We start from the raw sequence: 24,394 nt of genomic DNA, 5'->3' as shown, positions 1-24,394 counted from the left end.
GCGACAGAGTGAGACTCTAACTCAAAAAAAAAAAAAAAAGAAAATTAGATGTTTCTAAATTAGATTGAATGACACTGTGTAAGTTAGAAACATTAAGCTGAAGTGTTCTCTTAAACACATTTATGGCTATGTGTTGATTTCAAAATATTTTGCTGCATCCCACAGGTTTTAATATGTAGTATTTTAATTTTTGTTAAATTTAAATTTTTTTGTAACTTCTATTGGGACTTCCTTTTTAATCTATTGTTATTTAGGGCAGAAATCTTAAATTTTGTGCCTACATATTTACTTTTATTGTTGATTCTTAATTGTATTATGGATAAAAAAAGACAAAAACCAAATATGTTCTATATGGCATAGATTGATTTTGTGATCTAGTACATGTCAGTTTTTGTAATGTTCTCTCTGTGTTTGCAAAGAATATACTACTTATTGGCTAGAGGGATATTGTGTGTATGTGCATGTTTGTGTGTGTGTATGCATAATGTTTGATCAAGATTATTATTTTGGTCATTCAAATAATCTATATCCTTTAAAATTTCTACATCAGGTTTGCTATATCAGTTTTCTGAAAGAGTTGTGTTAAATCTCCTGCTATGACTGTGGATTTGCCAGTCTTGGTTTTTCAGTTTTTGGTTCATATTTTCTGGAAGATATGCTATTGGTAAAGACAATACCATTATTATAATAGAATTTTGGCGGGTTGCTCCTTTTATTATTAGATTGAATCTCTATTCTTGCTAATGCATTGCCTTAGGAAAATATTTATTGTCTGTTACTTTGTTCCAGGTTTTATTTGATTAGTATTTTCCTAGTATGTACATTTTGTTTATTTTCAGTTTTTTTCTTTGTGCTTCTAGAAGCAGCAAATAGCTGTATTTTAAAAACCCACTCTTAAAAATTCATTCTTTAATATGTTCAATTTAATCCCTTTATATAGATAATGATTACTGATCTATTTGGATTTATTATTATTATCTTATTTTGTGGTTTCGATTTGCCATTTCCTTACTTTCCCCTCACAACCTTTCTCCTTGGTTTCTTTTGGATTGGAAAACATAAATTTTCTACCAGCATGCTATTATGGACACAGTGTTAAAACATACACAGTAGTATACATATATTATACTTTTGTGCTTTTGGTAGTTACCATTAATTATTTAACACTGATACTTCCTATGCATTGTTTTAACAATGTGTAAAATTATGTCAATTTCTCATCTCTTCCTGAGCACACATGAACCTTAGTGTGTTCAAAATATCCACTGAATATTCTTCCCCTGCCCTATCTTATTATTGCTTATGATTTTAGTTTAACCTTTATGTAAACTTGGGCATATTAGTCTTTGCTTGTTTGTTTTTAGTCAGTAGTTAAATTTACCACCATAGATGATCAGTTTCTGTTCTCACCATTGTTTCTTGTGGTCTATATTTTTCCTCTTGGTTCAATGTCTATTTCCTTGTGTAGTGCTTCAGAAATTTTTTACTAAAGACTATAATGGTCAGAATATGTCTTTATTTTTTTCTTTTTCATTATCAACAGTTTAAGGAGACATACAATTCTGGGTTTTCATTTATTTCTTCTTAATACTTTGAAGCTTTTCTTCCATTGTCTCCTGGAACCTAGTGCTGCAGGAAAGAAATCTGCTGAAAATCTTATCATTTCTCTGATTGTTTGTTTCCTGTGAAAGTTTTAGGATTTTTTATTCTTGAGATTTTGATGTATCTAAGTATAAATTAATATTTATCTTGCTTGGTACTTGAATATACTTCCAAACTGTGGATTCATACTTTCCTTCAATTTTAGAAAAAAAGATTTATAACTCTTAGACTATTCTCTCATATTCTGTCCTTTGTCCTGGCATGTCTATCAGATATATCTTGGAGGAGCCTCTCACTTATTTACCATTTTGATGAACTGATACTTCATTTAAAAAAATTTTTGTCCTTTTTAATTATCTTGCTCTTTGGGTAAGTTCCGTAATAATAGTGTCTAGTTAATAAGTTCTTTCTTGACTGTGTCTACTCTGGAATTTATCCCATCTATTGAGTTTTTCATTTTCATGACTATGTATTTTTTGTTGCTGAGATTTTTGTTTATATTATTTTTCAAATTTCTGTCCTTTTGTGTAATTACTTTCTCCTTATTAATATAAATTATTCCTTTTTAGCACTGACAATATCCTATACATACATAAGTCTTTGTTATTAATACATTGTTTGTAAAATTAATTTCACCAGAAGTGAATTCATGTTTTGTTATGTGATTCTGCTGGCTCTCTTTCTTGATGTTATGTTTTATTCATGTGCCTTAGAATTTTAATTGAGGGAGGGTGTCTTTATGCCACTTTTAACTCCTCTTTTTAACCCCCTTTGTTCTCACTTCTATCTAGTAGTTGTGGCTTCTTTCACTTAGCTTCCCAAGGTGCCCGTACAGAACAGCTGTTTCTGTTCTGTGGTGATATTGGGAATATCTGGATCCAGCCACAGAACTATGTGGGGTGGCCTGACTGATTCTTTGTTCTTCAGCCTTTGTGGGCTTGCAGATTACCAAATGCAGCAGCATTGGACAGTGGTTTGCATCTGAATATTTTTTTCCCCCAATCTCATTTTCCTTCATATACCATGGCTTTAAGCAGAGCTTGAGTCCAGATTGTTATCTCATAGTGTACTTTTAGGTTCTTTTGTGCCCATCAGGAGCCAGGCTGCTGGCTCCCATGGCCTGTGTATAGACAGGAAGCCCAGCAGCCTGAGGCTTCAACCTTGCCTACCATGTTGTGTTTCTGTTCATTTTCAGTTACACAAAAAATATTGTTTTGAGCACTGCTTATCTTCCTGATTTTCTTTTTGATATTTAATCTGTCACTGCTATATATTCAGAGCAAGGGAGTGCACCAGAGTTGAATTGTCAACTTGACCAGGAGTAGAAGCTTAAATATTTGTATTTAGCTTTCAGCACCTGAAAGAAATAACCTTGGAACTCTGGAACACGGCCAGGGGCCCTGTAGGAATCATGCCTGTCTTTTTCATCTTTATATCCCAAGTACCTGTCATAGTACTTACACATAGTAGAGTCTCAACAAACAATATTTGTTGCATAATTGATGTATCAAATATAGTCAAGTGACCTACATAGCTAATACCATATGTGTATTTATATTTATTCTATCAAAACAGATAAATATCACTGGGGAACTTAGGAAAAGCAGAAGAATGATCATGTCTCTTGTCTATGACTTCTGTTGAAAATGATCCCACATGTTATCTCTTTAAACAAGAAAGGAATATTAATCTCACAGTTTCTGTTCTTCAAAGTAGAAACCCCATTACTTTTATTAGACATTTTACTTTCTGAAAATAGAACAAGTATAACCTGAACAAGTGAGAACTCATTCATGTTGATTAGGTTTCCAACAGGTCCAACACTCAAAGCCAGAGAGATTTTCAAATGGATATTTTAAGGCAGAGATCTATATGTGGCTTCAATATGCAGGCAGCTGTATCAATCAACTTTTGCTACATGACATACCGTCTTCAAACACAGTGACTTAAAACAAAAAATCATTCTTTTAGTTCACGGTCCTGTGGGTCAGCAACATGGGCTGGGGGTGCTGGGTGGGTCAGCTGATGTGTCTGATCTCCACTGGGCTCACTCACCTGTTGCTGGTCAACTGCCTGGTAAGCTGGGGGCTTGATGGCCTGAGGCAGCTCAGCTAGGATGGCTAAGCTCTGCTCCAACAGGCTAGCCCAGGCTTACTCATGTGGAGATGGTTATGGTGGACCCCAGAGAGTGAGCAGAGGTAGCTATAAAACCTCTTTATAGCTGTAAAGTATATCTTATTTATCTTTATAGTTATAAAGTAAACTTAGTACTCACACAGTGTGGCTTACTCTCTTCTATGGGTCAAAGCAAGTTGAAGGGTGGAAAAACATCCTTCACTTCTTAATGGGAGGAGCTGTGGCCATCTTTGCCATCTACCATGGTCCCACTGTCCTCTCCAGAAGAGACTGTGTAACTCTCATTAGTGTCTCAGAATATTTCCTCTAAAAAATCAATATTTTAGATCATTTCACTCCTGCACATCAGGAACAAAAGTGTTTAGGAGATCTAACTGATGGATATATCTATTTAAAGCACTGCTTGAAGCTGGGCTCGGTGGCTCAGCCTGTAATCCCACGCCTTTGGGAGGCTGAGGTGAGTGGATTGCCTGAGCCCGCGGGTTCAAGACCCACCTGGGCAGCGAGACCTTATCTCTACAATAAATCAAAAAATTAGCCGGGCGTGGTAGCGCGCACCTGTAATTCCGGCTACTTGGAAGGCTGAGGAGGAAGGATCGCCGGAGCCCAGCAGGTCGAGGCTGCGGTGGCCGGGAGCGGCCACTGCACTCCAGTCTGGGCGACAGAGTGAGACTCCAACTCAAAAAAAACCCAAAAAAACACTGCTTGGTTGTATAAATGAGATTAAAAAATTTTCCTATTGAAAGGTACACCTTGTATCAAGGCATTAAGATAATTCTCTCTGACTTCTATACCCAGCCTGAAGAGTAAGAACTCTTGTCTAGTGTATCCATTAGCCTCTATTGGATAACAAATCACCCCAGGTGTTAGTGGTTGAAACAACACCATTTATTTGACTCATGTTTTCAGGACTCAGCAGATGAGGCTGTCTGGGCTCTCACGTGTCTGTAGTAAGTTGCAGGTGGGCTAGGTGGCTCCGATTCTGGGGATTGACTGTTGTCTTGATGGGGGTGTTAGGGCTTCTTGTTTCTCTTCATTCAGCTAATTAGTCTGGGCTTGTTCACTCAGGAGAATGAGTGGAAGCACACAAGATCTCGTAATGCCTAGCTAGACTTGTTTCTGCGGGGTCAAAACAAGTTACAAGTCCAGCCCAGATTCACTAGGTGGGGAAGCAGACTCCAACTCTTGCTGGAAGGAACTGCAAAGACATATGACAGGGAAGATGGAAAACCCTGGCCAATTTTGTAATCTTCCATATCTATACTCTTCAAGAAACTCCTCACATCTCAAATTTAAGTTAATGTTGTCCCTGCTTATTTTCCTCCTATTAAATAGTAGTATGTGTTTAATAGTAGTGGCAGCCATACGCGTTTAAAACAGCTTACAATCCTTTCACTACTAATTAATGGCTACCTCCTCTATGACTGATTTTTATATTACTATTAATACTTTAAGAGCAAGACCAAATTATGTCGATGTACTTTATTTTTAAAAGAAAATGATTTCACATACTCTTTGAATCCATTCTCCTGTTCTTTAAGCCAACCTCACTTGTGCCTGAGTTGTCATTCTAAAAGGTTTTTCTAGCTGGCTGTTGAAGAATCCTTAAGGTTCTCTCAGTCATACCCTTTAGCTTGGCATTTGAGAATCTGTGTGATCTGGCCTCTGTCCACCGTTTAGATTGTATTGTTCTTCATTTTCCTCTGAGCACTAGATTTTACAGTTAAACAAGATTTCTGGGTGTTTTGTGAGCACATTTGCTCCACACCAGTTGCTCTCATTTTTGGTTGTCACTAAATGTGTGTATGTGTGAACACGCACTACTGACATTTAGAGGATAGAGACCAGCAATGCTGCCACACATCTGTCAATGCACAGGACCATCCCCACAACAGAGAATTATCTGGTCTAAATATCAATAGTGCTGAGGTTGAGAAAAACCTGCCCTCCACATTCCTGCCTCTGGGTCTTTTTATCATGGTACCTCATCCCAGAAAGGCTTTTCTTCAATGCCTGCTGGTTAAATATTCCCTGCCCTTAAAAAGTCAGCTTGAATGCTAAGTTTTCAAGAAAACAAATCCTGTATGCCCCCAGCTTCAACGTTGTGGCTCTCAGAGTCCGTTCCATACATCACAGAAGTGCCTACCGCTTAGTATGTTTACAATTATGTGTACCTATTATTATTATTATTTAATTGTTTTTATTGTTCCTCTCATATTTTGGTTAAGTTCTTGCGTATTAACTCTTTTTTTTTTTTTAGGTTAGAAAGTACAGTGTATTTAGAAAGTAAATTAGAGAGCGAGAAAGAGGAGATTCACCTCCCCAAGGTAGGGGAGGAGGCCAAAGCCAGGAAAATGGCCAGACCATAGCTCACAGAGCACATGGCCACACCATAGCTTAGCAAGGCAATGGCTACAATGGCCTGGCAATGGTGGTGGCAATGGCCTAGCAATGGCTGTGTATTAACTCTAGATGGACTGTGTATTCCTGGATGACAAGGGTCCCATCTTATCTTGTTTGTCCTAGAGCATTTACCATGTGCTTTACACACAGTAGCTGCATAATAAATATCAGTTGAGTGAGTGAGAAATGTGTGTCTTGCCATGTCTTTAGATATGGTTACTCCTTCCAACAACTTTCTTAAAGGACTTAGTTAAAAAAAATTCAAGAGGTTGAATCTGAGTTGTTTTTTTAAAATGATTTAGGTTAGAAAACTGTGAGAAATAATTTTACAGTGCATTTACTTATGTTTATTTCTACAGCTGTTTAGTGAAAAAATAAGTGGAGCTGAAGGAACGAAACTAGATGACGAATTTCTTGATATGGAAAGGGTAAGAGAATTTTAATGTTAATTTTACTAGAAATTGATTTTCACTGTGATAGGAGATATACAGCTATATCTAGGATGTTTAAATATAGGTGTGGATTATGCAGTCCAAAAGGCAATACTGTCCCACTTCCAAGCCCAGATCAGATCCTTCCCCTGTAACCACATCCAGTCTCGGCAGGGTGAGGAGTGAGATGGGATGTGGCTAACTGGTTCCCTCTAGTGGCCAGAAGTCAGAATCCGCAAAAGATGGGCAATGTTGACAGTTACTCCAAGGCCAAAGTAACTGGGGTTATATATCTCCGAGAATCAAAATGTATTTCTGGGACAAGACCTTTCAAATATATAATGATTTGTTTACAGTGTGGAAGAATCTGTTATCGTGCATTGCAGCAGCTGCCTAGCAAATAACGTTGTGTCCTGGTTCTACCACTAGAATTAGCACTGTGAAAGTGAATAAGTTTTATTTCATCTTTTTTGAAATACAGAGATGATAATGTGAGCCCTGCTTGGCTCACATGGATGTTGTGATAATTATGCAAAGCTTTAATGTATTTGAAAGAATTTTAAAAAATACAACTGACTTGGTACAGAAATGATTGTAACACACTCCAAATAAAAATTGTAGACTCTCTGCACCTCAACATGTTTCCTGGTCAACTGTGTGGAGTCACTTACATGGAGGCAGAAATGGGACCACCAGTAATTACCAACATACTCAATTTCCTCTCCCGTTGTCTGGATCTTTTAAACATAGTCTAGTTTTAATAATTAGACTTCCCAGAGGAGGAATGGAGGAGACTAAGCAAAGCATCTACCTTCAGGTGTAACATCAAGGATACAGGATATACCAGGTAGCAGAGATGTCAGGAGGTGCTGAGAAAGTAAGTCCAACTACAGATTGTGGCTTGGGAGAGCACTGTCTCCAAGATACCTTTGCCCTGGTCAAGCCATTTTACAGAGCGTTCACTGTTTTCTGGCTGAGAGCTATTAAGTTTCTACAAACGTTCATGCCTTGAGGAGAAAAGCTTATTTTGTTTTTGTTTTTGAAAGAAGTTAATTTATAAAAGTTGGAAACTATGGAAATGTTTTCACATAATTGAAAAACCTCAAATTACTTTTAAAAATCTCTTAATATGCAAAAATAGGTATGTAGCTTTTATTGCTAACAAATTGATTCAGTTGACATGTTAAATTTAAAAGCTTATTTCAGTACCAGGTGTGGTAGCTCACACCTGTAGTCCTAGCACATTGGGTGTCTAAGGCAGGAGGATTTCTTGAGGCCAGGAGTTTGAGACCAGCCTGGGGAACATTGTGAGACCCTTTCTGTACCCACCCCCAAAAAGCACATTTTAGGAGTTTTAGTTTCGATCGATAGATTGAGATTCTTTTTGTTTACCTCATTTTCCCCTCAAAAACTCCAGTGAGTGACAGAAGAAATATAAAAATAAAATCTATTATCTCATTTATTACAGCAGTTTAAAACACAGAAGTATATAATATATGACCAAAAGTGTTAAGGACTTCCTAGAAGAGATGCATTCAGTGGGTCAGACCCACTTGAAACTTGACACAGAAATGACAAAGTAATGGAAAAATATAATCCATGATAAATGCTAATAATACAAAAATAGAGAAACAATAATAACAGTAACATAAAAGTAAAATTTGATGCACAAAAGCACTAAATGAAAAAACTTTTTAAAATTACATGAAGATACAGTCAATGTAGTCTATCAGGAAATTATAATAGTCATGAACCATTTTGCACTATATAACATAGCATCTAAATATATAAGGTAAAAGCTGTCAGAAATGCGTAAGAACTCACAAAAATAAGAGCAAAAGACTTTGCATATCTCTCTCATAAAAGATGAAATTGATAACAATCAATAGGCTCATGGAGAATTTGCATAAAATATAATTAACGACTTTGATTATAAATGTATTTATAGAATTTAGATTACCTAAATTCTCCAAATGGAGAATGCACATTATTTTCAAATTCCTTTGGAGTAATTACAGTAATTAATCATGTACTTGGCTACAAAAAAATACTCAATTCATTTCCCAAAGTAAAAACGTAGAACATGAGAATTACAAGGGAGGTGTAGCTTCTAAATTCTGGATGTGTGGAAATTTTTTAAAATGTAAAAATATTCTTAGTTTAAAGAGGAAATGAAAAAGCAAAATTGTAGATTATTGAGGCATGAGTGACAAAATTTTGTATGTCAAAACCAGTTATATATGGCTAAATCTTAAATGCATTCAATAGAAAAAAATGTTGGGAGAACATGAATAAATCACATAGTCCAAGAAGGTAAGAAAATAATAACGAATGAAAGCATTCTAGGTAGAAGGTAGAAATCAACATGGATAAAAGGAGAGATTAATAAAATAGAAAACAATAACGGCACAAAGGGAAGCAATAAAGCCAAGAGCTGTTTGCTGTTGTGGTTGTTGTTGCTGTTGAAAAGCCATAAAATGTGACTAAGTGTGACCAAAGGAAAAATACAAGTAAACTACATGAGGAATAAGAAAGAGTATATACCCACAGGTAGGATTTTTTTAAAAATAAAATATCGTAAACAACTATCAGAAACCAGGGCTGCCAGCAACTCGCTGGCTCAGGGACTGAGCCTGGGAGAGTCAGTACAGAGGCTTTAGGTTATCTCCTGGGCAGAGTGCCAGCGTTAAGGGAGCATTCCAGATTTAATCAGCCGACAAAGATGCCTCCACACCGAGTAGACTTTACAAAAATAATTTTCACCACTTTGCTTTCTTCTATTTCTCCTGATGATTTGGCAAGGTATTTGCGTAGCATTTTGTTAACTTGAAAGTGTGCGTGCACGCGCTCACACACGTGCGTGCACATGCACACTCACACATGCACTCACCCATCACAATATCCCTCATTATTCTAGAAGGGAGGTTTTGTTTGTGTTTCTTTGTTTTGAAGCTGCACGAGCTATCTTTCCAATGATCATCTTGACAGCCCATGTCAGTCAATATGTTGAATGGGCATCCTCTTTAATTTGTAGAGTTTATTTCTAGTTTTGATGCCTGGCCTTGTCTGGAAGCAGTTCTAGTATGCACATATCAGTGCCTATGAGACACTTGCAGGTTTTGGCCATTTGCTTCTTGGGCTTCCACTCCCCCACCCCAAAGATATAGAAGGATCTAAAATAGAAAATATCCCCCTCTAATTCCTCTCATCATCATCTTTCAGAGGTGACTCTTAGCTTCCCGGTGTTTTCTCCATGTCCAAAGTGGGTTGTATACATTGAAGGGACATTCTAAGTTGTATTTTAATTAATATCTAATTTATTAACTTATAAATCTAAAACCTGTTTTTTCTTAAGCTTTAAGCTGATCTTATGAATCATTATTTATAAACTTAGCAATTTTGCTGTAAAAATAATCATTATTTTTGTTAATTTTCATTTTAGGTTCCATTAGCTCATAAGCTTAAGAAATTCAGTCCTTAAATATTTGCCACCAGTTATGTATTTAAGCAAATTTCCTCACACATTTCAAACTACAATTACAAAGACAACATATAGAATTCCCTCAAAGTTTTCATCAAATCTAAAACAACCTTTTCCTAAGAACTTAAATTTTTTATAACTGTAATAAAACATGTATATTTAGGTGATCAAATTCTCTTAAACATTTCAAAGATCTTTGTAAACAGCTGAACATACCAAAGAGAGCTCCAAGTTACAAAACTTGTTACTAGGCCAAATGCACATTCATACACACACACACACACACACACACACACACACCACACGATTATCAGTAATATAGGTTTGATTCATTTCTTTATCATTTGTGTATTGTCTTTAAAAAAATTTCCTGGGATTCCAGATTGAGGCATTCAAACTAAGGAAAACAAATACAGTTTCGGGTTGGGTGAGATTGCTCAATTGAAAGCTTGTGACCCTGATGAGATCAGAGTTTTGTTTTATTTAATTTAATTAATCAGTTAATTAATTAATTAATTTAAAAACAGCACTGTCTTTCTTCTTTATTAGCCTAGGCCTTTCTTTCTTTCTTTCTTTCTTTCTTTCTTTCTTTCTTTCTTTCTTTCTTTCTTTTTTGACTAGAGACAGGGTCTCACTATGTTGCTCAGACTGGTCTTGAACTCTTGGAATCAAGTTATCCTCCTGCCTCAGTTTCCCAAAGTGCTGGGATTACAGACATGAGCCACTGTGCCTGGCCTGATCATAGTTTTTTAAATTACAAAAAAGGAATTGTTTTCTATCATGAATCACTCTGTAGCTTTCTTTCTTTCTTAGCAATGCACTTTGGGCATCCCCCCTCCCCCCTCCCACCCCCAGTATGTATAGATCTTCCTTATGTTTTTTTCCTTATTTCTAAAGAGTCTTTTTTTACTCAGATGTTTTGTAGTTAGTCCAATCAATCTCCTATTGATTATAATTTAGGTTGTCTTCCATTTTTAATACTACATAAAATGGTCTAATGAACCTTTTTTTACTTTACTGCAATTTACTAGTGTGTTTCTAGATGATAAATCCCTAGACATATAATAGCTGGCATATTAGTAGGCCCAGCAATAAGCACTTCCACCTTGATCTCCAGAAAGGCTGTATCATTTTACATTCCCGTTGTATTTGAAATGACTCATTACACCACACTCATGTAATACCTAATATTGGGTATAATTGAGTTTATAAATGTTTTCATCAATCTGGAGAGGTAAAGTATCTCCTTTTAGTTTACAGTTCTGAATGTTTTTTCCACTATTTGTAGCAGCCTGTGTTTTTCCTCTTTTATGGATTGTTAGTTTATGTTATTTCCCTTCTTTCCTGTGTGCTTGTTTAAATGGGAGTTTTGAGTATTATGAATGCTAATTCTTTGCCCTTTATATATTTTTCTTCCTGTTTTCCACTTTTGTCAAATATATTGTCTTTTACTGTTCAGTTTTTAATTTTTATGGAGTCAGAATTTTTGTTTTTATTTATTACTTTAGAAGCTTCTTCCCACCCTTGTATTTCAAAATAGTCTCCTCTACAAGTTAGTCATTTTATAGTCTTTATTTTGGTCCACATTTTTAATCCTGTATGTCATATAAGGTATTAATCTGACTTTATTATCAAGCTTTAACAAAAAAAGAAAAAAATTGCAATTATGATGAGATTCAAATTAATTTTACATGTTAATTTGAGGAGGATGTACATCTTTCCATCTAGTAACATGGTTTTTAAAATAGAGTTTTAAAAACCATGGTTTTTAGACTAGAGTCTAAAAACTAGAGTTTTCCATCTAGTAACATGGTTTTTAAAATAGGCATTGTGAATTTCTCATTTGTATTCCCCATTACTGCATATTTTTTATTGCCTCTACATTTTCTTTTGGGCTATTGATGGTGTGAAGTAAAGGCATTGAAATTTGCTTTAACCTTATTGCATATTCTTATATGAGTTCTCTGGTTAACTAACAACCATAAAGTCCAGGAACAGTTTTGCAGAGGAAAAGTTCACTCTTGAAAGGGTTAACTTTCAAGGAAATTTTTAAGAAACCTTTGATGTTAACACCTTCTGACCATAACACAAATAAATGTGCTTATTTTAGTTATGATACTAATGATTATGATTCTTTTATTGTTGATTACTGAGGTAGTTTCTAATATGAGTCATTACTGTGGCATCCTTATGTAAGTATAGAAGTTCAAGTTCGTCCAGCAGATAAGGAAAGTTTGGCCCTGTCTAGTCTTAGTTTTGAGAGACCTCCAGGACTATATAATCTAGTGGAATATAACAACTCTTCTAAGTTTTATAAATATTATATTAATACTCATTTTGATGTTAGAAAATTAACTAATACTCTCCAATATCATTGGGAGGAGGTGATGTCCTAAAACTTAAAAAATGAGAAAATGTTGCCACTCCTAAAATTAATTAATGCTCTCTAACATCATTGGGAGGAGGTGATGTCCTAAAATTTGAAAAATGAGAAAATGTTGCCTCTCCTGTTGAAAACAGTTATTTGGATTAAAATTGTCATAATAATGTTATAAGTATTAAATTAAAGAAAATTACTTATCTGTTCTGTGAGTTCATTGAATTTGTCATTTACTAACATTTAAATTTTTTTGTTTTGCTTTTAAGAAAATAGATGTTACCAATAAAGCTGTTGCAGAAATTCTTTCAAAAACCACCGAATATCTTCAGCCAAATCCAGGTAAAGTTAGAAAATGTCTTGAAATTTTCTACTGTTTATTTACTATCACAGACTTTAATAACCCATGTTTGCTTGGCATTTGGTTTGCATGATCTGGAAACAATGTCCTCTGTGTCCCAATAATGGAATTCAGTTTTTAAAGTCGAATCTCCAGTGACCAAAAGTAGTTGCAGTCAATCCTAGCTGATGAGAAACAAAACAGACATTTCTGTGAACTTTGTTTGACATCATTGGATGCAGTGTTGTGGTCTTAGCAACAAGGCAGTCCTGAGCAATGACATTTTTTATGAGATACCTCAGAAAGCCACTAAACATTTAGTGAATATTTTTTTACTCAGTTATTTCCCCCCTTAAAATGATTTCTTTAAATTTCTGCCATTCTTTTCTAAAGGTGTATGTTAATTTGATAGAACTTTCACTTCATGGGTCAAATGCTTTGGAAATGAGACATGATGAATATGAAAACAATAGTAGAAGTCCATCAACTTCTCCACAGGCAGTCTTAATTCCTAAATCTTGAAGCAGCATCCATTGATGAAGTCTTCCTAGTTTGTAAATTATAGGAACCAATAGAGGGCGCCCAAGCTCTGGGTTCTGTGGATTTCCAATGCTGCCTTTACTTTTTAGGCATTTATTATTTGCACGTAGTTCTTATGATTCCCTTGGCTGTAGGAAACAGCGCAAACCTAATCATCTGAAAATAGAGAATATAAAAATTAGGAACATAAATTTTCTCGAATATATTCAGGGAAGAGAGCAGATAAAACTTCATTAAAATCGTATTGATGATAATAGCTTAAAAAAAAAACAACATAATAATGTATCTTCTTCCTGACCTCATCAATGATTGAGTGAGTCACATAGGTTTCTTTTCCTGCTATATCAGTCAGAAAATATTTGATAAACCTCTGTGCTAGGGTGCTGGAATACACTGTTAAGACGGATATGGTTAAAGAGCTGACACTGGAATGGGGTAGGAAGGCGTTGGCCAACAAAGTATCCACTGACTACAGGTCTCTGCTCTCTGCTTATTCCTGGAAGAGGCAGCGCTTGCATCCTCTAATCCAGTGTGATGGCCCACATTCACATGCCTGCTACATCCCACACCCCCATCCCTGACTGTGGGAAAGAAGGGGGGAGGGGGGAGAGAGAGAGAGAGAGACAGAGAGACAGAGACAGAAAGAGAGACAGAGAGAGAATGTGTGTGTGTGTGTGTGTGTGTGTGTGTGTGTGTGTGTGTGTGTGTGTGTAGAGGCAGGTGGGTAGTAAATCTAGGGCCGGGGACCTGGAGGATAAATGCTTTAAGGATAAATGCAAAGTTCAAAAGGCTGGCAAGACCTGGCTACTCAAAGTGTGGTCCACTGACCAGCAGATCAGCATCCCCCGAGAGATTGCTGGACATGCAGAATCTTGGGCTCACCCCAGACCGACTGAATCATATTTTAACATGATCCCTGGGTTATTTGCGTATGCACAAAAGTTGAGAGGCACCGGTCTAGAATACATTTGAAATAAATATATAATTATTAAAATAGAAGAAAATAAAAGTTTATTCCTTGACAATCTAAATTTATATCAAATATCACGAGCTAGTATGTAATTCACTCTCTAGCCTAAAGAATGAAATCTCAAGTCCTTAGCTTGGTGTTGAATTCATAGTCACAATTTTTTTCATGAATATTTCCCATTTTGTCCTCTATTAATTTTTTTTAGGCCAAACCAGCCTACTTCTTGTCCACTGATTTTATACCATTAGAATTCCCTCTTCTGTACTTTTTGGACACTATTTTAGGGCTTCTTTTTAATCTTTTTTTCAGCATATTGCTATCTTTGTCCTTTCCTTGCAAACCAGACTTTATTTGCATAATTACATCATGCATATTCTGCCTTCTAACAACTAGGCCTTGAGCTCATCGAGGGAAAAGGCTGTTTAAGGTCTCTCTGGAGTCCCAGTAAGAAGCACAGCATGTTGCATGGAGCCCAAGATTGACAAATACTCCTTGCTCAAGTCAGAGGAAAAAAAAGAAGTAGCAGTGACTGCCAGTCACCTACCTAGGGGTTGGGGAGCAGAACTGCATCTGAGGACCGCAACGCAAGGCTAGTTAACTATGGGAGGAAGGGTCTGGCTCCTTCTATGGTTCTGCCTCCTCAACAGGAGACCCTCCTGACTCTGAATATCTTCACTCTGAATCAATTATTGCAAGCATGTTGTACGTGAATGACCAGTTAGCAGTTTGAAACATCCTCCTCAGCAATATTATTTTTTGTTTACATTTGGTCCCCAGGAAGCATGTGGTCTGCACAGGTGTCAGTGTCTGACTTCAAGTGTTAGCAATTTCAAGGATTCTAAAGGGTCTTACTCCATAGGTGGTGCTTATAATAGCCCTGGTTACTATTATTTGAAGTCAACAACATGTGTCATCATTTCTGTGCTCCATCATGTCTGTGCAACAGTGCACTTAGCACTTTCGTAAATAATGTACAAAATTGAAATGGTCACGCATGGTTATTTTATGCCTCGGGTCTCTGGCCTTTTGTCTAAAGTGACCTCAGTGTTGGCAGCTGCGATTGTTAAATGCTGTGTATATGTCACTTCACCTTGTAACTTTAAGGAATTACAAATGATAATGTTTTTAAGCATACAGAGCTAAGCTAGGAATGCTGAACACTGTGTCGAAGATCCGAGGGCAGGTGAAGACCACTGGATACCCACAGACGGAAGGCTTGCTGGGGGACTGTATGCTGAAATATGGGAAGGAGCTCGGGGAAGAATCCACCTTTGGTGAGTCATCACAGATCATCTGGGAGAACCAAGAACACCTCCTCTGTTGGTTTTAGGTTATGCACAAACCCTTCAATCAAACAAGCTTTGTTATTTTTTCATATTACCAAAGTAATACATGTTCATTGCAGAAGGTTTAGAAAACATAGGTAAGTAAAATAAAGAAAATGCTAGTATTACCCATAACACCATCTCCATGGAAAGCTCAATTAAACTTTTTTCTGTATCCTTTATACTTTATTCTTATGTATACTTATATATCTTTAAAAAAATTCAAGTGGAGCTATAATATATAAACACTTTTGCAGACTGTTTTTTTCCTGCTGACTGTATCATGATCCATGTCATAAAATAATCTTCTACAATATTGTTTTTAAAAGCTGCGTGATACTCTGTGTATTATAGTTTGTTCTCATTTACTAGATTTTTTTTTTCTTTTTAAATTTTTTGTAGAGATGAGGGCTCGCTATGCTGCCCAGGCTGGTCTCAAACTCCTGGCCTCAAGTGATCCTCCTGCCTTGGCTTTCCAAAGTGCTGGGTTTACAGGTGTGAGCCACCATGCTAACTCAATTTTTTCTTTATGTGAAAAAATTTTACATAGCATTTATAATAACCATTTTCAAAGGTAAGTCTTTGAGGATATCCAAAATTGTGTTCTTTGACATAATTTAGATGAAATTCCTAGTAGTAGAGTTGCTGGGTCAAGAGAAGAGAATGCCTACTTTTCAGGTTTTAAATGATTATTCCCAAGTGACCCTTCAGAAGGGTCCCAACGCAATTAATAAACGTAGGAATTATCTTTTTAGTTTACTTTTAAATAAGTTATAATTTGATATGTAGTATACAAAGTGATATCTCAGTGCTATTATAACTTTACTTTTTGGATTATATGTGAGGTGGCATTTTTGTCGTGTTTGTCTTTGTTTTCGTGAACTGTGTATTTTTGTCTTTGCCTGTGTTTCCACTGGTGGGGGGTCTATGTTTTACCTTACTGGCTCATGAGCTCTTTTAATGGTTAGGATATTTGCTTTTTGCCTGCCTTATATGTTGAAGCTTTGTCCCAGGTGGGCATTTACCTTCTGACTTTGTATACTAAGGTCATTTTAATAGAGAGAGTTTTATTTTTTATTTAGGGGAGCTCATTAGTCTTACTTTATGGTTTCTAGTTTTGGCATCATGTTTAGAAAATCTTTTCCATTGCACCCCCCTGCATATGAGGTGAATGTTTATTTATACTTTCTTTTGAAATACATTTTCTTGTCTTACTTTTAAATTTTCAACCTCATGCATTTGCTAGTGATACTGTACAATAGGGTTCTGCGTTTGCATTCTAGCAAAGAGCTAGTTGTTTCAGCACTTTATTAAAAAGTCCAGCTTTTTCCTGCTGATTTGAGATCCTTTTATTATAGACTAAATTTTATTATAGACTAAATTTTTATATTTTAAGTTTGTATCTGGTCTTTATCTTCTGTCTCTCTCTTTTTTTTTTTTTTTTTGAGTTGGAGTCTCACTCTGTCACCCAGACTGGAGTGCAGTGGCCGCTCCCGGCCACCGCAGCCTCGACCTGTTGGGCTCTGGCGATCCTTCCGCCTCAGCCTTCCGAGTAGCCGGAATTACAGGCATGCGCTACTACGCCCAGCTGATTTTTTGATTTATTGTAGAGATGAGGTCTTGCCAAGTTGCCCAGGCGGGTCTTGAACCCGTGGGCTCAGGCAATGCACTCACCTCAGCCTCCCAAAGGCACGGGATTACAGGCTGAGCCACCGAGCCTGGAGCTCTCTTTTTTTTTAATTTTAAAAATGTGGGGTACCATTCAGGGTCAGGTATAAAAATTGTCATTATGCAGGTACCCTTGTTGATGATGTGTCTCCCCCCACCAGCAGTTTCCCACTACTGCCAGTTCCTTTCTTATAGTATTATGATAATTGTTCAAGGTCCACTTATGAGTGAGAACATGTGGTACTCAGTTCTTTTTTCTGTGATAGATCACTCAGTATTAGAGTCCAAGTCCATCCAAGTTGCTACGAAGTTCATAATTTTGTCCTTCTTTGTGGCTGCATAATATTCCATTCTGTATATATACCACCTTTTTTTCATCCAGTCCTCTTTTGATGGGCAGCATAGTTGGTTCCATGTTCTTGCTATTGTGAATAATGCTGTAATCATCATGCATGTGCAAGTATCTTTTTCATTGAGTGACTTGAGTTCCTCTGGGAGTATTCTCAGAAAGGGGATTACAGGGTCATATGGAAGGTTGATTTTTAGATCTTTTGGGAAACATGCCAAACTGTTTACCACAGAGGTAGTACTAGTTTACACTCCCACTAGCAGTGTAGAAGTGTTCCCTTTTCCCTGCATCCTCTCCAGCATCTTTTGTTTTTTGAGTTATTGATGATGACCATCCTGACTGGAATTAGGTGGTATCTCAGTGTGGTTTTCATTTGCATTTCTTTGATGATTAGTGAGTATCTTCTGTTTCTTGATCTCTATCCTGTTTTGATCCAGTAGCATGTTGTTTTAAGTATTGCAGTATAAAAATATATTTTACTATAATTTCTTCTAGTTATTTTATTGCAAAAATTTCACTTACTGGCTTTATTTTTTCAGATGACATTTAAGTCACCTTAAAATCTCCTCTACTAATAAAAAGCTTATTAAATTTTAATTGAGATTGCTTTAAGCTAATAAGTTAAATTGGGTGTGTATTGAATTTAATATATTAAGTATTCCAGAAGAGTTTACATGTTTGCTATTCATATAGTGGTAACAAGGCAGGATATAAAATTAGAAGTCAAATATTTGGCCAGAGTAATTATTCTAGGAAATTGGGGGGAAAACTTTTTAAAAACTCAAGTATTAAAACATTAGTGACAGAGGATCACAATATCCTTCAGTGCAGTATAACGTGAATTCTGTTTTATTCCGAGGGTCAGTGGGGACAAGGTGACTTATTCCTTACTCTGATGGCACATCAGTGAGGGAACAGGTGACACTACCAGGCAGACTCTGAAGCTCAAGTACATTCCTGCTGTGTTTCTGGCCTTGGTGACAGTCAGATGGTTTGGTAGCTTCCCAGGTGCCCAGCAACTTAATTAAAGGAACTTGGGTTAAGGGAGAGAACTGTTGTCAACAGGGCATCAGGAACAGATGGAGGTTTGCTGTCCTGAGGAAGAAACTATGGCATTGGTTCTTTTATTCTTGGGGCCACATGCTGGAGCCTCCCAAAGTTGCAGAAACCTCAGTGGGTGGAGGCTGGGCCCCACGCCTCCATGGAAGTCAATTGCGCTAGTCTTGGGCAAGTAGGGGGAATATCGATTCCAGGGACGTGGTGGTCCACATTCAGGACATCGTCTTTGGAGTCTCCAAAGCAACATATTTGAAAACATTTCTGTCAATGCCACATTGGCTAACATTGTGAGGCACTGGGCACTGGTGACAGGGGTGGTGAGGTCAGAGGCGGCACCCTTTGTTTCGCACCTGTTGGGCAGAGTCCACCAATTGGAGAGAGTCCATAGGTGAGGCATGGACATCCTACCTCCAGCTGGGAATGACTTAGAACCAGAATCTGGACAGTTGATTTAAGGAAATGTAGCCTCCCAGGAGGAATGAAACTACTAGTGGTCCAAATGGAGTCCTGGGAAACTTCAGTTGAGAGTAACAGTCTCCACTTCTGTTTTGAAAGATCCTGCAACAAAGTTTCTGCTTATATTTTGCAAGGGCATATCTAGTGTATTTATATTTTCAAAAAGGGAGGTAAGGCGGTGAATACTTTGTCTGTGCCCTTGGCTAGTAGTATAGCAGCTCAAAGGCCAGACTTGGGCTGAGCTTTAAGGTCTTCTTCAAGTCTTGAAATTGAGAAACACCCCCTCCATCTTTTTACAAGATCAATGTGGAAAACCCAAAATATAGAAACCAATAGTTCTGTCTAGTGCAGCATTTCCCAGGAATCTCTTCTAGAGAACCTGCAACCTCATCATGCACAGCAGCCAGGACCAGTTTGCAGTAACCTTGGAGATTATTGCAGATTAACTGGACCGAGATACCAGTCTGTAATCCAGCAAAAACTGCCTGTCGCTGCCCAGGCCCAAAAAGGCTAGCCGGGGCCTCATTGTCTGAGCAGAGCATTCCACCCTGCTGATAGGCTGTCCCATAGGACACTCACTGGCAGGCTTTCTTTGACTTCTAGAGGGTGGGGCCTTCAAACCATCTAAAAGAATACGGGGAGTGGCTTCAAGAAGATCCCACAGCTAGAAACTGAGATGAGGTTTTGTTCACTTATTTCTGTTGTCATCTTTATTGGTTAATACTTAACCCCTGGTGAATGGATGCTTTCATTGCTTACAAAAAGAGATTTTGTTCTTGAACTTCTAGGGAACCCTCCGTGCCAGTTTCCTAAAGTACTAGTTGTTTTTTTTAAAAGGAACTTTATCGTCATCTAGTGGCCAAAATGGCAAGTGCTTTGGTCCGTCAGCCTCAGTTGTATTTTATGTGGTGGTGAAAGAAGGTAGAGAGGAAAATGCTGAAAATAGGAAGATTTTCTTCTTCTTTTTCTTTCTAAGTCAGGATTCTGAGGTCACAGAGCAAGGGCCTTGTTACACCATCATCCCCAAACCTTTGGGAAGGAATTGCATAATAATCACTGTTAATCCAGAATAGTCTCCTGAATAACCTTTTTTATTTGTATTTTCTTTTTTTTATTTGTATTTTCTATTCAAGGCAATGCATTGATAGAAGTTGGAGAATCCATGAAGCTAATGGCTGAGGTGAAAGACTCTCTTGATATTAATGTAAAACAAACTTTTATTGATCCACTTCAGTTACTACAAGACAAAGATTTAAAAGAGATCGGGGTAAGTCTTCTGGACTATAAATATACCTGTTGCTACTTAAAACAATGTTTATATTTAAAATCGTTAGAACACTTCTGCGGGGACTCACTGAAAGCATCGTTTTTGTTTTTTTGTTTTGTTTTGAGTCAGGGATCTCACTCTGTCACCCAGGAGTGTGAGTTGCAAGACACACAGCCTCTGCAGCCTCGACCTACTGGACTCAGGCAATCCTTTTGTCTTAGCCTTCCAAGTAGTTGGAACTGCAGGTGTACGCCAACACACTTGGCTAATTTTTTAATTTATTGTAGAGACAAGGCCTTGCCAAGTTGCCCAGGCTGGTCCTGAATCCCTGGGCTCAGGCTGAAAGCATCATCTTATTGTGGGCGACGAAAAAATAACCCAGTTCTATGTCCTCAGGTTCACTGGGGAAGAGTACCAGGATCAATGAGCCCTCTCTGCCCTGGAGATGGAGCCAGGTGATAGCAGGGGATGCAGGTCATGTTCCTCCAGCTTAAAATTCTGTATCTCATTGAAGCCAGTTCAAAGCCAGCTAAAGACCCATATTCCTACAGCCATTTCTCACATGACAAAATGATCCCATAACTCTGTAGTGGATTTTTGATTATCAAAATCATGCCATATTAGTTGCACTTTTAATACGGTCATTATTTTCCATTACCTCTCAAAGAAATCAATATCCAGGAATTGACATTTTTTTATTTGGAAAATGATTAGAAATGGTCTTCTAGAGCACACATGGGAACTGTCGAGTATCTGTAGATAACTGCATGCCCCTTGCTTGGTGGCATTTCTGTAGATGTGCAAAGACAGCCCCAAGAACTCTACCTCGGCAGAGACTTCTACTCTGGAGGTATGAGCGCTCTCTTATGGAACTGCCCAGAAGAGCTTCCTCCAGGAGCTTTCCTACAGGCTCTGATCACAGCCTGGGCCAGCTTGGATGTCATTTGAATTGTGAGATGTCTTTTTTTCCTTTCTTCAGGCCTAGTGATTCTCACAGTGTGGTCCCTGGACTGGCAGTATCCACTTCACTTAGGAAAAATGCACATTCTTGGGCTTCTCTCAGACCTTCTGATTCAGCAATTCTGGGCATGAAGCCCAGCAAATCTATGTTTTAAAAAGTCCTCCAGGTGATTCTGTTGTGCGTTAAAGTTTGACACCCATTGTTTCAGCCCCTCCTTTCCAGAACTCTTGAATGGAAAGCATGAGCCCTCACTTGCCTAACCTGATGACAGAGAAGAGGCTGAGGGGAGTGTGTGAGCTTGGGTTGCCTTGAACACTGGGCCCCAAGGTGGGTGTGCAGTCCAGGAACCAGAGAAGGAATGGATGGGTGTCCGTTTATTAGTTCTTTCTTGGTTCATTCATTTATATTTACTTATCCAACAACAGTGTATTGAGGAGCTGCTGTGCCCTGCTACTGTGGTGGGCATTGGTTCTGTGCTGTTGCCAAACAAGGCCTGGCACATGCCCTCATGATACTCACTGGTACAGGGTTGGGAGACAGGTCAGCAGTTATATTACACTGTCACAGGTGCTGTCGGAGAGACAAGCCCAGGGACATTAGGAAGAGGTAACTCCCTCAACCCTGCCAGATCAGGGAGGACGTCCTAGAAGAGGAGAAGCTGGCCATGCAGACTGGGGTGGGCAGGACATCCAGCACAAGCTGGCTGAATGGTCAGGGCTATGAGCACAGGCAGGTTAGGGGATCTTGATCGTGTGTATGGCCAGGGCATAGGGTGCATGGGGGCAGGGGCGCTACAGAGTGGGGGAAGGCTGGGAGTCATGGAAAATCCTGGATGCCTGTATAGGCATGTAGAGTTTATGCTGAAAGCCAAGGGTATGAAGGGGAATTCAGGAAGGTTGAGTCAGAAGTGAAAGCTCCCTTTCAGGACCTCCCTCAACCTCCCACTCCCCACCTGTGTACCCCTTGGCCCCTCACCCACGCCGTCCTCTCCTTCCATTTAAGGGACAGTGTGTCCTGGTTGCTGTCTCAGGCCAGTCCTTGCTGGGCCTGGGTCTATCAGCTCTCACCTCCTCAGGGACTTTGTCACATCCTGTATCTTCATTCCTTCCCATTCTATCTGTTGGCTTCTTCCCCTTATCAGGTAAACACATCAGCACAGCAGCCCTTGACTCCTGGCTTCACATCTCACACTCTCTGGTCCACTCTCCCTCCCACAGCCAGAGCAATCTCCCTGAGCAACAAACACTCGTACTGCCCACAGATAGTGGAGTAAATGTCCAACCCCTCAGCCCCTTCCGGCTTGGCTCCTCCTTCCCTCTATGACTTTATCTTACACCCTGTCCCCATTTGAACTCTCTGTCCACCCTCACCAAATCATTTCTGGTTCCCAGGTGATGTTTTGCTTTTCTTGCTCTGCCTCTTCCTCTCCCTCTGCCTCTCCCTCCCCTTCTCCCTCTCTGTCTACCTCTACCTCTTCCTCTGTCTTCCTTTGGGAAGCTCTTTGTTCTTTCACCAGACTCCATGGGGTGCTCCTCATATGATGAGCTCTGTTGTTACTTTTTTCTTGTCTTGAGTAGTGAGTTCTTGGAGTAAGGAATCAAGCTTTGTGCACTATTGTAGCTACAAACCTGCCACGTGGTTTGTGCTCACAAATTATTTTTCAATGAACTATTCTAGAGAAGAAGTGACATTCTGAGCTTTGGGGATGACAAAGCATCTTCCCCAATTGCAGAGCCATAAGATCAAATATCTCCTTTGCTGGAATATAGCAATTTTCATTTCTTCTTGTGCTGTTGTCCAGTCCACTGGTTGATATTGCTCTTCTGCCCAGTCAGGGTCTGTATGGTAGCCAACTGTGGACATGCTCATGGATTCTGAGTAGTAAGTGTGAGAAATGTATAAAATACACTTATACTTTAACATTGCAGTTCCTTGTGCAATAAAAAATTTTTCTAAATGTCATCTTGTTACTCAGCTGCTGTTTGATATAGAAACAGTGTAAATCTAAACTTAAATCATATAGATGTTCAAAATTAAGAATCTAGGACTCAGGAAGCCTTTCGTAGTCTCAGCTATGGTCTGTGTAGCTTAGAAATCAGGGGTCAAGAACATATTCACTTAACATAAGGTTGACTTTTGGCTGTGCATATGGCAATACAGAGGGATTTAAAGATCAGCCCAAAGTCATAGAGCATATAAGTGAGATGCTTCTGGCCAGGTATGGTGGGAGAATTGCTTGAGCCTGGGAGTTAATGACCAGCCTAGGCAACATAGTGCGACCTCATCTCTACAAAAAAATTAAAAAGTTAGCCCGGCTTAGTGGCATGCACCTGTATTCTCATCTACTCAGGAGGCTGAGGCAGAAGGATTGCATGAGCCCAGGAGGCCAAGGCTGTGGTGAGCCGTGATTGTGCCACTGCACTCCAGCCTGGGTGACAGAATAAGACCCCAACTCAAAAAAAAAAGAAGGAAGAAAGAAAGAGAGCTTCTGATCTTTGGTTCCATGTGCTCTTTTCACCTAAGCATCATGGAAGTTAGAACCAGCACTTCTCGCTAAAATTAGTAGTGCAAGTCATCTGCATGCTTTGGTGGGACAATCAGTGTTCACATAGACTTTAGATATAAAATATCTGTTTTCCAAGGATTATGGTCATAAGCTCTTAGGGGGCCCTCCCTTACCTTATACAGCTATCCCACTCTACATTGTTTCTGACATGGAATCTCTTTGCTTGAACACAAACTGTGATAGGGAACTCACTCTCACACGAGGCAGCCCATTCCATGAATGAACAGCTATAATTGCTCTATTTGGTTAGTGGGGTTGTAATCTTGTTTGGAAAATTCACCACTTCAGAGGCTGCCTGTCAATCTCTCTCCTTTACATTCTCTTGATAGCATTTTATGCAGTTTTCCATAATTGTTTGGTAACTTTATGGTGATCCATTACTATTCTAAGGAGTAATAGAACTTTGTTTTTCCAGTCTACTACTTGGTAACGAATGGACAATAGTGCCAGAAGAAACATTCGT

The 24,394-nt window shown here is 38.4% G+C and overlaps 1 protein-coding gene across 1 annotated transcript in view; it reads left to right on the top strand.

The window, feature by feature from the left end:
* Positions 1–24,394, top strand: part of SH3GL3 (SH3 domain containing GRB2 like 3, endophilin A3) — a 128,674-nt gene that overhangs the window by 93,129 nt on the left and 11,151 nt on the right. Inside the window, exons 2-5 of the mRNA XM_008073781.2 lie at positions 6,501–6,569; positions 12,700–12,772; positions 15,411–15,554; positions 20,271–20,404. Coding sequence (XP_008071972.1) covers positions 6,501–6,569; positions 12,700–12,772; positions 15,411–15,554; positions 20,271–20,404 — 420 coding nt within the window. The remainder of the gene's footprint in view (positions 1–6,500; positions 6,570–12,699; positions 12,773–15,410; positions 15,555–20,270; positions 20,405–24,394) is intronic.

The sequence above is a fragment of the Carlito syrichta genome, unplaced genomic scaffold (assembly GCF_000164805.1).
Source record: "Carlito syrichta isolate Samal-C Ts95f unplaced genomic scaffold, Tarsius_syrichta-2.0.1 Scaffold316143, whole genome shotgun sequence".
NCBI lineage: Eukaryota > Metazoa > Chordata > Mammalia > Primates > Tarsiidae > Carlito > Carlito syrichta.
This window is presented reverse-complemented; position numbering and strand designations above follow the sequence as displayed.